Genomic DNA, 16,552 nt, shown 5'->3' with positions numbered 1-16,552 from the left:
CTATTTGATAAGTTGATTCAAGACATTTATATGTACATTGCCATTTATTTCAATCCTTGACAAGAAGACCTTTATTAGGGCATGATGATTACTGAATGTGAAATGTAACCAAGATTTTTATTCAAATATAATTTAAATATTCATCAAAGAGAAGTTATGCTTGAGACTGACAGAGACTATTAACATCAAAAAATATAATTAACTGCATTGGGTATCATGAAGCAGAGTTAGCCAAATAGCCAAGAGGTCTAATTGCTCTAGAGTTTGAGAAGCAATGGTTTTATTTTATGCTGTAGCTGTGGAATTAAAAGTAATGTGGTTTCCTATGTGGGCCAATTAAAAGCTGCCTATTAAGGTTCATTGCTCTATAGGAAACCCATTGAATATCGCTTAGTAAACAGGATTGACATGTCAGTGTGTACAAGAAGATAAAATAGAATAGAAACCATGGAAATGAGACGTTGCATTAAAAGAACTGTCTTTGAAGACAATTCCTAGAACTCTTTGACATTCCATTGTAGCAGAGGTATTGCTGTGTGACCCAAATTCCTCCTTCAGGGTCCGGCTCTGTTCCCCAGCCGCCAGGAGGGTTGCCCTATGCGAGGCTCATAGCTGAGTCCCCCAATTCCATCCCTGTAGGAACTGCCAGAAGTAGGGGGGATCTTAAACGCTTCTCTCCAGAGACAGCATTCGCTGAGTGACAAAAACCCATCTCCTTGTCCTTTTGCTTCATTTCAGGACACTTTGGAAGGGCTCTCCAAGCTCTGACAGATTTCTTGGGCTTTGATACTAGAGGACCACTTTTCCCTCCCCAAACCTGCTCTGTCTAATAGTTGCAAAGACATTCCTAATACATTAGCCTCTTGGAGATTGCTGTCTCATATTCTACTTTGTCTGTTCCTTACAGGGGGAAAAACATTGATACTAAATACAAAAGCAAGCCTACCAGTGCTGATGATGTACATGTTAGGAATCTGCCGATTACATGAAAACCAAAGTTGTTGAAGCAAAACAAACAAAAAAAGTTTAGTTTAAGTCTCAAAATGACTTTTTGCATTTTAACCATTCACCGTGTTTTATCTTTTTTTCTAATAAAAGCAATATTCAGACTTGTGGCTCTATTAAGCTTTTAGCTGAGTACAAAAGGAAAGAATTCTTGATTGAACCCAAAGTATTTTGCCCTGTTTTAGCGGTAGAGATTTAAAAATGGACAGCCATTCTAATGGCATTTTGACATTAATGAGGTTGCTGAAATGGAAAAGTTAAAGGGTCAAAGAGAAGAGCAGTAGCAAGGACTTCTGGTGTTTCTTTGTAATGACATATCACATGTGCTTAATGAATTGAGCGTGATTCCTTTCATTAAACACCTACTGCTGTTATGTTGGTATACTACAGTACCTACTTAGTTTTCTTTTTCTATGCAAATAAAATTCTAAAAATACTGAATATTTTAATGTGCTACCTCGAAGAGTTTGTTAAAGAAAACATCTTATTTAGCCCCATTTTATGTCATACATGAAAAATCTTAATTGCTTAAGAGAGTTTACTGTGCCCAGTGTGATCTTGTGTGTGAAGTGTCTGCAATCTGCAGTGATGAAGCTGTTTTTCTGGCCATTCATTATTTAATGCACTCACCCTGTTTAGATCTGTGGCGGAAGAGTGCATGCGAGCTTTCAGAGGCACACAGTTGTTTGCTGCTTCACAGCACAGGGACCTGTCCTTCCAAGCCCGGACATGGCGTAGGGATATTTAAAGCATTTGAGTCTAACATTTATAGGTCTTGATGAGCTGAGCCTTTCGGACAAGCTGCTGATATGAAGCTAATTCAGAATGGGAATGTAATATTGAATGGGAGCTTTCTGCCTTTGTTGTAATTTTTTAAAACTAAAACTGTTTCATACAAATTGTAAACCAGTAAGGTTTTAATTTGGTTTCTATTATAAGGCTACATAGTCTCTGAAAATCATGTATTTGCATTCAGCCACTGACTTATGCTAATGAGTGATTACTGAGTTATATGATGTAATTTGCTCAACACTAAAGGTATTTAGAAATAACCAGTAAGAATATATATTTACAAGAGTACAAACTGACATTTATAGAGTTAACAAACTTTAGAATATAGTGTTACATACATGGTACACATTTCAGAGATTCTTAGCTAATTTCTCAAAGATGTAATCAAGAGAATATATATATATATATATATATATATATATATATATATGTAAACTCATGATACTAAATCTGTATTGTACAATAAACTTCTAAAATTGAAGACGAGAAAGTAGAGAGCAATGTCTTGAGATATACTTTAAGTTCAGGTAACACAGAGGTCTGTTAACAGATTGATTTAACTTCTGTCCATATCCTTTCACATTTTATTTCTATACTGTCTACACAGAAAATGGCACAAGGCCTCAGGAGCTTTTGTGTTAATGCTGAAGCCACAATGAGTTCATTCTTTTACAGTGGAGATCAATAAGACACAATTTCATATACTTTGCCTTTTTTCTTTGCATAGATATTCTTTGAAAATGGTATATTTAGTGTATTACTGTTTCCACAATTACAGATATTTTTATACCTAGGATACAGCAGCAGATACTATATTCTGCTTATTTTAATACCAGAGTCACAGGTGGATATAAAATTATGTACTCCCTATCATCTATCCATCTGTCTATCTATCCATCTGACAGTTGCCTGCCTTTGTGACTGAGATGAGGTGAAAGGATACTTCCCCTGATCTTTCCCTTTTTTCCCTTAAAGAGCTCTTTGGGTAACAGGCTGTAGAGTGAATGCTTATGAGTTGGTGTTCAGTTATCAACAATGCCATCAGCAATGCCTTGTTGCTTTCTTATCAGCTACTTCCTGCTGTCAGCTTGGCACTTATTTCAATAGAAAAGGATTTGCATCAAATGTAATGCCTTATTATATACAGCTAACATGGGGTTTTTAATTGTGCAAACACATGAGGATCCTGCAGTGGTAGTCAATTTGATAAAAGGATTAGATTATGAATATTTTGTCATGATTAAAGATTAGTTCAGATTTATCAGAAGTAAGCCAGTGAAATTTGTTGTATATTTATCAGTCAGGTGAGACTTCATTAAATTTAAGGGAATACAAACCACAAAGTATCCATCTCTTCACAAGTCTCTGAAGAATTTGACTATATTCAGATTATGGGTACGAAAGAGTGGCCTTCTCCATCTGCTGTACTGCTCAAACCACCCCAAGAATCTATGTTTCCAGCTTTTGTCCTTTATTGTTTTTCATCTTTTGTCTTAACAGCATAGATACGTAAACACGCAAAAAATTATGCTGTTTTCTTTTTAAAGGAAATATCAGCTGGTATGTAACATAAGACATATTAAGTTATCCTTTAAAAAAATCTTTGGAAAATAGAAAAGAGTAAGAATTCCAGTTTAGAAAGTATTGAATGAGTGCTACTGCTGAAAATAAAATTTAAAAGAATTCTAAATTCCCAGGGGGAGATAAAACAAGATTTCTGAAACCATTCAAGAAGGTCAGTACATGAAAATCTGGTATAGTAGTGTCCAGCGCTCTTTGGGCTGTTTGAGAAACAATGTAAAAGTGGTACATAGGAAGCACATAGTTTAATCCTAGGCACGGGAAATAATTTAATGAATTTCGTTAACAACTAAAATACAAAATATAGATATGACACACGAATGTGATTAAATTAGACATTTACTGTCACAGGGAAAAGACATCATTTTAGATGTGGGTGATCAGTCTGCAGGAGATTAATCCTGTTTGGCCAGTGTGGTTTGTTGGCTTTCTCATTGCCTGCTGGGACGATGCTGTGTGTGCCCGTGTGTGCCTTCCTCCCATGTGGAAGCAGTCGCTGCTCTTGGGCGGCTCAGAAGCACCTCGGGGAAATGGCAAACAGCAGGTGCTTACACTAGAAGCCCTGTACCCTAAAAGCTCTGGTAACTTTTCGCCTTAGGGACCCAGTGTCCCTCAAGCGAATCTTCTTAGTAGGGAAGAAATAGTTCAAGATGTGTCCATAGTAATTTCTTTGAGTACTCAGTTTGGAGGCATTCAGCAAGTTTTGTTATCTCACTGGTGTGCTGGCTCTTTTAGGTAACATAGACATCACAGTGTTCAAAATCTGCGTGAAAAGGTCGCCTCTGCCACCGGTCTGTCGGGATCTCTGTCACTCCCTCTCCCTCCCCTCTGTCCTTTTTCTCTTTCTCTGTCTCCCAGCACTGCGCTGTGCACCTGGAGTGGATGGAACAGTAGTAGTGTTGTTTTCTTAGGGTGTGGTTTTGGTAATTCAGTCGGATTTTCTGAGCCCTGGTTGTTTATCTGTATTCATGAGGGATTGCAGCAGATCAGCGATTTTGACTCTGCTTTCCTGAAGAAACCCTTAGGTTGTGGAATGGGTGAGGTGAGCGGAGGTCTGAGGTGTTGGCTACCTCTGTGCTCCCACTGCAGTGTAGTTAAACCGGTTTTTCCATTTGTTCCCTATGTAAAAAAAAGGGGGGGGGTTGTTTTTGTTTTTGACGAAGAGCAGTTGATGCCAGAATTTGATTCTAATATGGCACTACTGTAGTTGATGATATAGATATATCTGCCATCAAATGCAGTACTGTAAATATACATATACTATATATATATGCATAATTAATGCTTATACTTTTTATTAGCACATACTTGCCGCTAAATTTTTAAATGGGAATAGTATCCTTTATTAGAATTGAGTACCTTCATGAAAATTCCTGTTGAGTTAGAATATAGTTTGACAAAGTGTAGAATCTAAACAAGTAAATGATAAGGTGATTCTTTTGTCATTAGGAAGAATGACAGAAAGAGACATAGCTCCTGGGTTTTCTGGGGTTCAAACTTAAAATTAGGTGGTTGGTAAAAAATATTGCTTAACACCAAGTTTGTTCTTAGAACAAGTTCTTTCTTTGTTGAATTTTTGGAGAAACATTTATTGTACATACTGCATTTCCCGTCCCCTGAAAATTTGCTGATTTACTCAATTTATATTATTAAAATATTGCTCACTCATATTCTTTCATTCAGTCTTAACACAATATACTTTTACTCATTTTGTTATGCTTTTTTTCTTACACATTTGCTTATACACTATGTCAGTATTTTACTGTCAAAATGTCTTAGAAGTTGCCCAATGAAAATAAATTACTTCAGAATAAAAGTAATGATAAAAAAATATATCTAGCTGACAAAAAAGTTTAAAGAAATGTACTTAGGGAAGACACAAAATTCAGTTTTGTTAATGACTACCAATGCTATCGTGCCTCTTGTTGAAAAAGCCAAGAACTTATAAATGTAGGGTAATTTCAATAAAAATGGGGCACTTCTGTTGATTAAGTACTACACCCATGTTACGCTTTTAGATTTTGCAGAGTTGTACAATGTTAAAAGCCACACTGCCCAAAATGTTACGATTTTAATTCTGTACTTGGAATTTGATTTGCGTGATAAGTTTGTTAACATTCCCGGGTATGGTATAATCCAAGTGAGGTCTGTAAAGACGGAGATTATTTATACTGGCTATCAACGAGAATAGAAGTTTGTATTCTATTCATTATAATGTTGTCTAAATAGCAAACTATGTAACATCTTGAGAGCCAGGAAAAAATCTTTATGGCATAATTTTCCTGTTCAAAATCATATCCAAACCAAGGGAGTAGTCAATTTAAAATAGCAACAACAGAAATCTAGTTTGCTTAGTTTTGCCCTCTAAAACTCCTTTTACTTGCAGGTTCTTTTGCATTATTTCAAACTCTAATCCTCTGAGCGGGTAATTAACGGACCTGAAAAGCCATTTGTGGAAAAGAAGAGCCATAAGGGTGAAAATATTTCTTCACTGAATGATCTTTAAGAAGTAAATAATTACAAACGGAAAAGATTTGGGATGACCAATCTAAATCTGAGGATAATTAGGAGGACTAGAATATGAAAATCGGAATGCTTGGCATGTACAACAATCCTCATATCATAACAAAACTAATTAAATATTTAGAAACCAAAATCCCCTCACAATTTGAAGAAAAATAACCTATGATAAAAGGGTCTGTAACTTTGCAGATAATTAGCAAGGGCTATAAGAAGGAAAAACATCACAGATTGGTTCCAAGGCCCGGCAAGGTCATGTCTTATTACGTTGTGTCTTTTATATAGTCTGGTAACAAGTTTCCTGCTAATTTAATCTAACTAGGGCATCCCATTGCGATTTCCCATCTCCCTTGTTAAAAATACCATCGTTTTTACAAGTAAAAACTGTAGTAGATTAACGTTTTTATACATAATGGCTCTTATTAGTATGAATCACAGTATTTTTTTGAATTATTAAAAGTGGAGGGCCTGAAAATTTGAACATAGAAGAAATATTTTTAAATTTTATAGTATCTGTCCCCTCCTAAATTATCTCATTCCTTTCATTAAAGAGCTAGACCTGATGACCCTGTGAATGAAAGTTAGTCTCTGTGGCATGCTTTGTAAATAAATACTTCTTATTTTGCTAATAAAAGCAAGCACATTTATGTTGAGTGTGCATTTCGGCAAACAAGAGATTTTGCACTGGATTAATAAGGCACCAAGTGAGTCGAGCCTAATTTGCATTAAACTGACCCTAAGGTCCAGTAAAAACTGCAAGGAGTTTCAGAGGTTTCTGAAACACAGAAAGTTGTTTTTAGCACAGCATTGCCACTTCAAAATGCTTATTTTAATAATTAATGTGAAAATTTGAGGTGATTTTTAGGAGTTTTCAAGATGCAAATTAACCATAAATATCAAAACATAAATATTTTGTGGTTATAATTTCTGGCACAATGTTTTATTCATATACAAAATTACTATAGAAGGTACTACTTTTTATGTTATTCTTGTTTTGAACATTTAAAAAATGGAATGACAGTCTTTTAGAAATTGACTTAAAGAGATTTCACTGTAAAGCTTTGTTAAGGTGTGATACTTTCTTGAGGAGAAGGCTTTCTATTTTTATTATGCAGTGTTCTTTTTCAGTCAAATTTATGTTTACATATCAGAAGTAGAAAATGCATTCCGTATTTTATGATTATTATGAGTTTTTCTGTAGTTTTTTTTTCAACACCTCAAGTTTCAAATATTTAATCACAGGGACAACCCTAAAATACCAGGATATTTAAAACTTTTGGAAAAATATATGTATTAAATTAAATGAAACAGAAATTACGTTTTTTCTTATATTATGCTACAAATTGTAGTGTAGCAGTAACACCTTTTTCCATTAATAATTTTAAAATAAATAACATGATATTGCATAAGTAAAGTGTAACATGCCTGAAGAATTAAATTCTACATGATAATTAGAAATCTCTTCTATCTGACACAAATTATTAAACAAATTATAAGAACCTAGTTATGTGACAAATGACACATTACTGTACCACACCTCTTGTTGTTTGCAATATTACACACCATTTAGCTTCCTAATGTTACGTTTACGGAGCAATTAGTTAAAATCACAAATCACCATTAATAAATATTTAAATAAAACAGGACTTACTTTCCTTTACAGATGTATAGGTGATAAAAACACATTTCATTATGAAAATTTTTCAAGGCAAACATTTGACTTAACGTTTCAGTTCCCTTTCTGTATTTGAGAGAATAATTGTAACCCTGTGTCTTGAGCATGACTTATGTATGTTCTTTTCTGGTTTGTTTGATACTATGCTTAATTTATCTTTTGCTGCTTTAAAGTGATCTGATATATATATTCTACGTTTGAAGTAAAAGAAGTTCCATAGATTCTTTAAAATTGTTAGTGTTCAAAGGAAAGGTTAGCAGTAAAATGGTATCTTTCTCTTCCCCTTAGATAATCTGTACTTTAAGTGTTTATTACTGGCTTTCATGATACAAAACTATGTCCAAATTGACAGAATTCTTTCAGAATCAGGTACAGTTGATTGAAGCAGAATTGGATGTCTGGTGTTTATTTTCTGTTAACTGTGTTTTATTTTCAAGCAGAAATAGCCGGGTTAACCATTCATGATTGCATTCATTTAAAAATACCGAATTCTTATTACTAGCCGTATATCTCCTCCAGTAATAATTTATAAAATTAACAATTTCTCTTTTCTTCTTTTTCCCCTTCATTTTGGGCAAGTGTTCAGTTTTTATTTAACTTACATACTTCAACAATATCAAATATAATTGTTGACATATGATTTATATTTGATTACTCTCTGGAGTTCAGAATGAATGTCATTCCTCTTCTATTAATTAGACCCTTGATTCACATTAAATAATTCAAATATAGGAGTTCTATTCATTTAGACTATGTAATTCAACAGTGAATGTGGCCTAAACTTTTCCAGGATATTCCTATGAATATTCTGTTTATATTTGACCCTTTGTAAAGAAGCTCCATTGGGTGATATCCTGGTACCTTTAAAATATTTCATCTCCAAAAAGTGTACAATAAGTTTCAAATTAGCTTAGGAAAAAAAAACTTGATTTTTTTATTTTAGTATTTTGAAGTATAAAAATGACATGCCAGTTACAGAAGAAAGTCACTGAAGCAATCTCCAATGAGCATAGACACTCAATAAAGAATTGCACTGATTCTGGGGGTTGATTTCAAATTTAAGCAAACTGAAATTTAGTTTTTGTCATGATGTACAGAGCTTTTCTATGGAATGCTAGAGTATTTGTTCAAGTCGGTAGATTTTGCATTTTTAATCTTCCTTAGAACTGTGGTGAATAAGGGCCCCTGGCAGGAGATAATGAAATTTTCTTAATTTATATTTTCAAGTAGAACCTTCAATTGGAAATGGCATCGTATGGCCTGGAGACATAGCTTGAGTGCAAGTTTCAGGGGAGCTGCAATAATAATGCAGCGCCATCAGTGACGGGGAACGATGGGACAGTGAAGAAGTAATTTAAGGGAGAAAAGAAAATGCACCGAAGCTTTATTGTAGCATATCTAATGATCTGCTGAAGATTCCCAATGGTTTTTGGAGCATGACTAGAGAAACTAATGTTATCTTGCCAAAACAGAAGCCTCTGCTTAATCAGCAGAACAAGACTATTGATTAAAACACCTCTCACAATAGATTACACATGGAATCTCATCTCCATACTTTGCACTTGGTAAAGTGTAATAATGAGCATAAGATAATCAAAAGAAGAATAAAAGCAATTTGTTGAGCATCGTACAATTCACGATTAGAGTTGGAATAGAAACAAATTTGCATGAGTGGTTTGGCCTGTTTTTAAAGCCATACACAGGAAAGAACATGCACAGTACAGGGACTTCTGGAGAGGAAAAAGATGCTGTGCTTCACTAATGTTGGCTGGTCTTTGTTCATTTTATATAAGGGACATTATTGGTATTCCCTGTCGTGCGAATTTATATTTATTGAGATTTATTTTCCAGGCATTGTGCAGAGATTTCTTGCATCCTTTTACTTTAACAAGTAAACTTCTAAAAATGGTATTACATTTTACAGATGAGAAAGCTAAGGTCGAAAGGTTTAATACACTCCTTAATGGATTCACAATTAAGCAAGCAGCCAAGTTGCAACTTAACTCCCACTTTTTTTTTCTGACTTTAAACCCTAAGTTTTTAACACTGATCTTCCTAGTTGGCAAATGATTTTGATTCTGAACAGAGCTCAAAGCTCAAGAGATGGAAGAAGGGGAAGAGAGAAGAAGAAATAGGGATGCAAAAAGAATTGAGATGCAGTACACACATGTTTCAGCTCCCCAGAAGGAATATAATCATTGTGTAACGCAAACATGTAATTAAAGAAACTGGGGGAAATTGTGTCAAAATTTAAAAAAAAAAACATGCTGCATCGTTATTTAATAGAAGTTGTTTTCATTATAATTAGTGTGTACATTGTGGCACCTGTCACTTAAAAGATTTAAGAAAAGGAACATGTTTATTTAAATATTTCCTTAATACTATTGTCACCTTAATTATGTTATTCCACCAAAAGACAATGTTTCTTCAAAATATCGCTGTTATCCTATGTATGACATTTTGTAAGTTATTTCTGTATGCAAGAATATAAATTCAAATTTTTACATAATGCATTTTCATCAGTTACATATTTTTTCAGAACATTTAATTTTTAAAAAATGCTGTAAATACCCTAAAAGTTAGTATTGAGGCCTGGAAACATCAGAAGATAGAATGCATTGTTTATAGTATTTTATAGTCTTAACCTATCTCTTATTGTGATGATACATAACTAACTATTAGCAGAAAATAAAATATAATGTTTATAATACTGTTATCTCTTAATTGTGATGACATGTAGATATATTAGATATTTCTTAAAATATTTTGCAAAATTTTTGTCTTACATGTGATGTAAATTCTTAGGCCGAATCATTATTTTTAAGTATTGTTATTTGTAAACCATGGAATGTATTGCTACATTATTATGCCTACAAAATGAGTTGCACAACTAACCTCAAAAGTTGTTTGGTTTATTTTCTTCATATTCTAGAGAGAAATATTTGGCTTTGTTTCATTTATATTTCTGTTCCATTTAGTGTTGATTCCTATAATCCCAACATCGCTTGGGCAATTTAGTTAATAACCTATTTATCAATTAAATAAAATTATTTTTAAAAGGTTGTGGCGGTAACTCAGTGTAGTATTCTGGTTCAATCCTCAGTACTGAGGGAAAAAAAAGAATTTTAAAATATGCCTAAAATTCAGTGTTTTGCAGCATTTTAAAATGAATTTTTATAGCTTTATTTAGTTAAAAAAATTTATACCCTTTTAGATCTGTTTTGGACCAATAAGGTAGGGCTATACAATTTTGTGTTTGGATTTTATGAAAAAGATGTAAGTTTTAGGAATATTAATTTAAGAAATAATACTTACTCTATTTTAATGTGATAATGTTACCAAGCATTTCTTATCAGGTTTGTTTTAGTTATATGTGAAATTCTATTGTTGAGTGTGCTGCTGTTTGTATACTTTAGAATAGTTAAGAAGGGTTAAGGAATAAATCCTTTAATATGGTAATCAAAGCTTGCAGACCTGAAATACACGGAGATCAGATACAGGTGATGTTTTTGGTAGTGTTTTTAACCTAATAATTTTAAAAAAAAAAAACTTTTTTTCTTTGCATGCTAAATTTGAGAAGTTTTGGAAGAGTGGCTAGAATATTAAAAATGATTAAATGTATAGAATTTGAGATTGCCTAAATATTTTTATATTTTGCCTAAATTCTATAGTTAGTATTAAATCATTAATTTTAATACACTAAAAATTAACTAGACATTAGTTATAAAACAAACTTATACTCCTAAATTTTCTCTAATAAAATTGTATCTGCTATACCTTTTTGGAGTTGAGCCATTTTATTAAACTTTTAACGATTTAATTTGGATAAGCAAGCCATCACTGGGTAAATATACAAAAATTATTAGTGATAACAATGGATCATATTTTCCTGTTTTTCTTAATGTCACCCTCCTTGTATGGAAGAGTATACTTTTGTGGACTGTCAAAGATTTCATTTATTTACTTATTTATTTTTTCATCCTTTTGAGACAGGATTTCACTATGTAGTTCAGGCTGGCCTTGTGCTACCTTGGCTTCTCGGCTGCTGAGATTACAAGTCAAAGATTTTATTTTAGTATTGGGAATTTTCACTAGCTAGTAAACTTTTAGGAATGCTAATACTTTTCCTCTTACCTGATTAAAGTGGGTTTTCATGAATGTCCATATATACTTAAATGGTAGACTTATTTTGACTCCCTTATTAGGAATTGATATTTATTTAGAGTTATTGCTCAAAATTAGAGAAACTAAGACCCTTGAATCTTACGGTTAAAATTAGGAAGACATGTTAGCAATGTAAACTATTGCTTTTTTTTTTTTTTTGCAGACAATCTCACTATGTAATGCAAGCTGTCCTCAAACTCACAGTGACCCTCTTGCCTCAGATCCCAAGTGTTGGATCTTGCATAAGTAAAATTCATCACTTATTGTCTGTTTCACATGCACCCAAGTTTTGTAGAGGAAAAACATGTTCTGCTGTACCCTCTCATTATTTTACTAATTTCTAACAAGCTCTCTGTTGATGCTGGTGTTGTTCTGAGACCCACAGTTTGAAAATCACTACTTTACCTGTGCTATTACATCTTTGCGTTGATACAAACACAAAATAATGTAAGAATTTGTTCTTTGGTACTCATAATGTACTCATAATGTCTAGAATCCTTTACATAGTGATGAACCGTAACTATAAGAAAAATATGTTACTAACATAGTAAATCCACGTATTATCACCAGTGTAGATTGGTATTTTAATTATTAATACCATAACTGTACTGATTAATCTTTTTGTGTGGGGCAAGAGGGAACAAGTCATGCTAGGAACTATGCTCAGTGTTGAGACCAAAAACTGCTAAACATTTTTTTTCTTGGTTTAGGTCTTTTTATTTTCATTAAAACAAAAACTTGAATCTGAGCCCTTGGTGGGAATTTGCTTCTGTGGTTAAGTAATTGCTTTCTCTTTCTGCATCTTTTTAAATGATAGTAATTTACAGTTTCACAGCCTTAACGCAACAGCATATTGATTAAGGAATTAATCAGGTTTTAAACTATTAACAGCTTACACTGATGTACTTCCTTCCCCTCTTGAGTGACCACATTTATTCTATTTAGAATTTTGAGGCTGCTTACTGCATTCATATAAAATATACAGTCTATTTTTAGTTTCACAATTTCTCTAAGAGTTTAATTCATTTTCATCAATCAGGATACTGATATACTCAGATCTGATTTCACACTTTTTATAATTGAGCCCTTTCTATAGGATTTTTTGATATTAGGCTGACAATTCTAGTTTTCTCAAGATTAATTTCTTGCACTTCCTGTGTGTGTGTGTGTGTGTGTGTGTGTGTGTGTGTGTGTATTTCAGCAATTTTCTTATGTAGAATAAACACTTTGAATACTTTGGAACAGTTTTAATGTTTTGGTTCTAGGAATGTATACATATATTTTCAGAAACTGTCTGCTTCCTTTCCATTTTACTTAAGATTATGTGGTATTCATATTGTTAAGTGAATGTTGTTATAATCTTATGTCTTGCTTGCTTTACCTTCTTAATATATAAATTCTCAAAACACCTAAGGAAACCCCTACAAACATTCCATTTCATTGGGTTGTAATCATACTATCTTTTCATAGTATTAGTTTCTTTAAACTAATTGCTGCCTTTATGAAAATTCTGTAAAAAACATCAGGCCAATTTATCAAATTTAAATAAATATCTTACCTAGAATTTTAGGTTTTCGATGACTTGGTGAAACAAGAACAACAAAACCCCAAGACAGTCTTGTCATAGAATTATATATAAGACCTTTTTAATATTACATTAGGTTTTTTGTTTGTTTATGTGAGACAAAATCTCACTTTGCAGATCAGGCTGGTCTCGAGCTACTTTGTAGCCCAGGCTAGTCTCCAACTTGCAGTGATCCCCCTGGTGTCAGCCTCTCTAGTGCTGGAGTTGCAGGTGTGCACCACCACGCCCGATTACTTTAGTAGTATCTTTTTAATATCTTTATCCTTAGTATCTTTTAATATCAGGGAGCTTTGACATGGAGGAACAGAGGTGCACAAAACAGTAGTGCTTTAGGTATGCATATGTTCTAGGGGGCTGCTCTGTGTTTTACGTGCATTCTGCCTTGCAGGCACTTACACTGAGGTAAAATCCAGAAGCTTGGTAGCTGGTACTCAAGAGAGTAGATAGTGCCAGTAATAAAAAATTTAACACAAAACAAGATTTGGAAGATAAAAATTAAAAATATGTCTTACATATGTTTTAAAATGTTCTCAAAACATCTTGTTTAGCTATTCATTTTATAATTCTGTGCTTCTGCTTATAGTACTTACTTTTTATATTTGTAATTTTAATTTATAAGTCTGTTATCTAGTAGTAGCCTGGTAAGATTTTTGCCCAGTATATATTGAATATGTCAAAAATACAAATAAATGTGTGCAATTTTATTTTTTAAATCTCTAATGACAATTTAGTGTGGTCCGTTATACAGAGACTACAATATAAAGCACATACAACCTTCATAACTATTCAGTAATGTAAAACAATTGAGTTGAAATATTGTTTTGTGCATAGTTACTTGAAAAAATTTTTGTTTTCTTAAGTAAAAAAAAATATGTTACACACTCTAGTTTGTTCTGTTTTCCAGGTGCAACAATCGAACACAGTGTATAGTAGTTACTGGATCAGATGTATTTCCTGATCCATGTCCTGGAACATACAAATACCTTGAAGTCCAGTATGAATGTGTCCCTTACAGTAAGTATGAAGTTTATGTTTTTTCACTTTCTCCAGCATTCCTCATCGATGCTGAAAGACGACCCATGTGAAAGAAGCATATGTTTATGGTCTACAAAACCATTATGCATGCAGAGCACTAACAGGCTCGGGACTCCAATTAGCTTCATGAAGTGTGGAAGGAAGCCATGGTGTGATGCTGGCCAAGTGTCTGTCTGTGTTCTTAAGTGTTTGGCTTTTAAGGCTAGTGTTCTTCCAGAAAACAAACTTGAATTAGCTATTCAATAGGGCAGATAGAAATCTGTACTTTTGCCCAATACCAGTTGCTGACAAATTGGTTTGGCTCACAGTTTTCTAAAGAAAGAATTGACTTCAGTTTTAATCGTGAGCTACTTGAATGGCTACCTGCTGTCCTGGTAACTTTAGTGCCTGGTAAAAGCTACTGTTGCAGAAACTGAGGCAAGTGTTGCTGTTTTTGTTCCAGGTTTTTGAAGGGAGCATTTTCTTACCAGGTTCAGTGCTGAAACCTTGAAGCTTAGAAAGAAAAAAAAGAAAGAAAAGAAAAAAGAAATTAAGCAAAATCTCTTGCACATACTTCTATTTTTCATTTTTAATATCTTACAGAGGAATATTTAAAATTCATTTGAAATTTTTATTGGTAAGGTGCAGTTAATACACTAATGCTGTGTAGTTTTTCTTCCAGAACACAGAATGCGTACCTTTCCATTATATTTTATACTTTTGATTTCATTCCAAGAAGGTTAACATTTTGGACAACTTAAAATTCTGAATGTATTACCCAATTTTCAGAAGCTAGTTTGGGGTTTTTTTACTTTTTAAATTGGGGGGAAAATAAAGTCATGTCACGTTAATTCATAGTCATTTGAATTAAGTATTCTAGCAGCACATCTACTGATTCTAGATAGTTTTTGTACACTTTGTCCTTAAAAAAAATCTATCGGAGCAGAGTGCCATAGTGTACCACACTCAGGGAACTGAGGCAGTAGTATCGTTTGAGCCCAGGGCTTTGAGGCCACCCTGGGCTGCATAGTAAGATCCTGTCTCCAGAAAACAAAACACCAGTGGGCCACATTTTGACAGATACACTATGTTCAGTGTGGTAACAACACATTCTCACACTGCTGTGAAGGCGTCCTCTCTCTCCCGCAATTCTGATAAATTGGCTTTTTGTAGTATCAGTTAAAGGCCAAACACAGATTATCTTTCCTTTTTACCCCGGTCTATGTTCTTTTCCTGCATTACTGTGAAATGGATGCTTTTTATGTTTTCAGTATTTTCTGTACCATTGTAGGATTGGAAGCCCACTGAGTGCACCGGTCTTTGTGCCATTTTTTCCTGTGTGTAGTGTTGTGGCTTATATAATCATTCTCCTGTGCCACTAAGGAACATTGTATTCATTTGAGCTAACCAAAATTTTGTTCCATGAAGTCCCTTTCACTTCAATTCAGCATGGTGTCTGTCCTCAAGTTAGAGAAGGAATACAGCATCCATTCTCAAACAGTGGAATCAGTGAGAGCTGCCAAGAATTGTGTCTTCCTGCAGCCAGCTCCTGTCACCTAGTGTGTAGACCAAGAACAGTGATAAGCAAATATTGTTTTCAGATGCTTAAGTAATTTCTTGCGCTGTTATGAAAGGAAAAGGTGGATATCTTTTGGAACATCTAACTTTCAACATTTTACTTTTTCAGTTCTCCAGAAGTATTGTACATTACGCACTACACTTGTCAATAGCTATACTCAGAGAAGTATTTGGTTTTTTTTTTTTTTTTTTTTTTTTAGTTTGTGTCCTTTAAAACAAAAAGCAGACCCAGTGATTAATTTGCTGTTACTGTTCTAGATGTTTGTGCAAGGCAGAAATAAGTCTTTGGCTTTGTTTTTGAGCCACTCCTTGCTAAAGTTATAAGAGTATTATGATTCCTATATACTGTACAGTAGTGACACACTATGAAATTATATGATTGCAAATAATATTAAAATTCAATGCAAAGGGTCTTTTAAATTATTCTGATCTAATGTATGAAGGTATATTTTTTAACTCTTCCTATTTTCCTTTCCTTTTTATTTTCTTGTGTACCTGTCCGTTTATATCTTGTTACTTACAATTGCTTTTATTTTAAGCCTCTAGCTTTCACTTTGCCATTGTTGTAATAATGTGCTTGTACCTTAGAGCATTTACATACTCCTGCAGGCTTTACTTAGTTAATAAAAATTGTCACC

At 33.6% G+C, this 16,552-nt stretch overlaps 1 protein-coding gene across 39 annotated transcripts in view; it reads left to right on the top strand.

The window, feature by feature from the left end:
* Positions 1–16,552, top strand: part of Adgrl2 (adhesion G protein-coupled receptor L2) — a 612,767-nt gene that overhangs the window by 545,076 nt on the left and 51,139 nt on the right. For all 39 annotated transcript variants that reach the window (XM_063257703.1, XM_063257708.1, XM_063257705.1 and 36 more), the window contains one exon: positions 14,227–14,336. In XM_063257703.1, coding sequence (XP_063113773.1) covers positions 14,227–14,336 — 110 coding nt within the window. The remainder of the gene's footprint in view (positions 1–14,226; positions 14,337–16,552) is intronic.

The sequence above is a fragment of the Cavia porcellus genome, unplaced genomic scaffold (genome assembly GCF_034190915.1).
Source record: "Cavia porcellus strain 051 isolate PalLab524CR breed Dunkin Hartley unplaced genomic scaffold, mCavPor4.1 scaffold_1, whole genome shotgun sequence".
NCBI classification, from domain to species: domain Eukaryota; kingdom Metazoa; phylum Chordata; class Mammalia; order Rodentia; family Caviidae; genus Cavia; species Cavia porcellus.
Note: the sequence above shows the minus strand (reverse complement) of the source record. Positions and strands in the feature narration are given on the sequence as shown.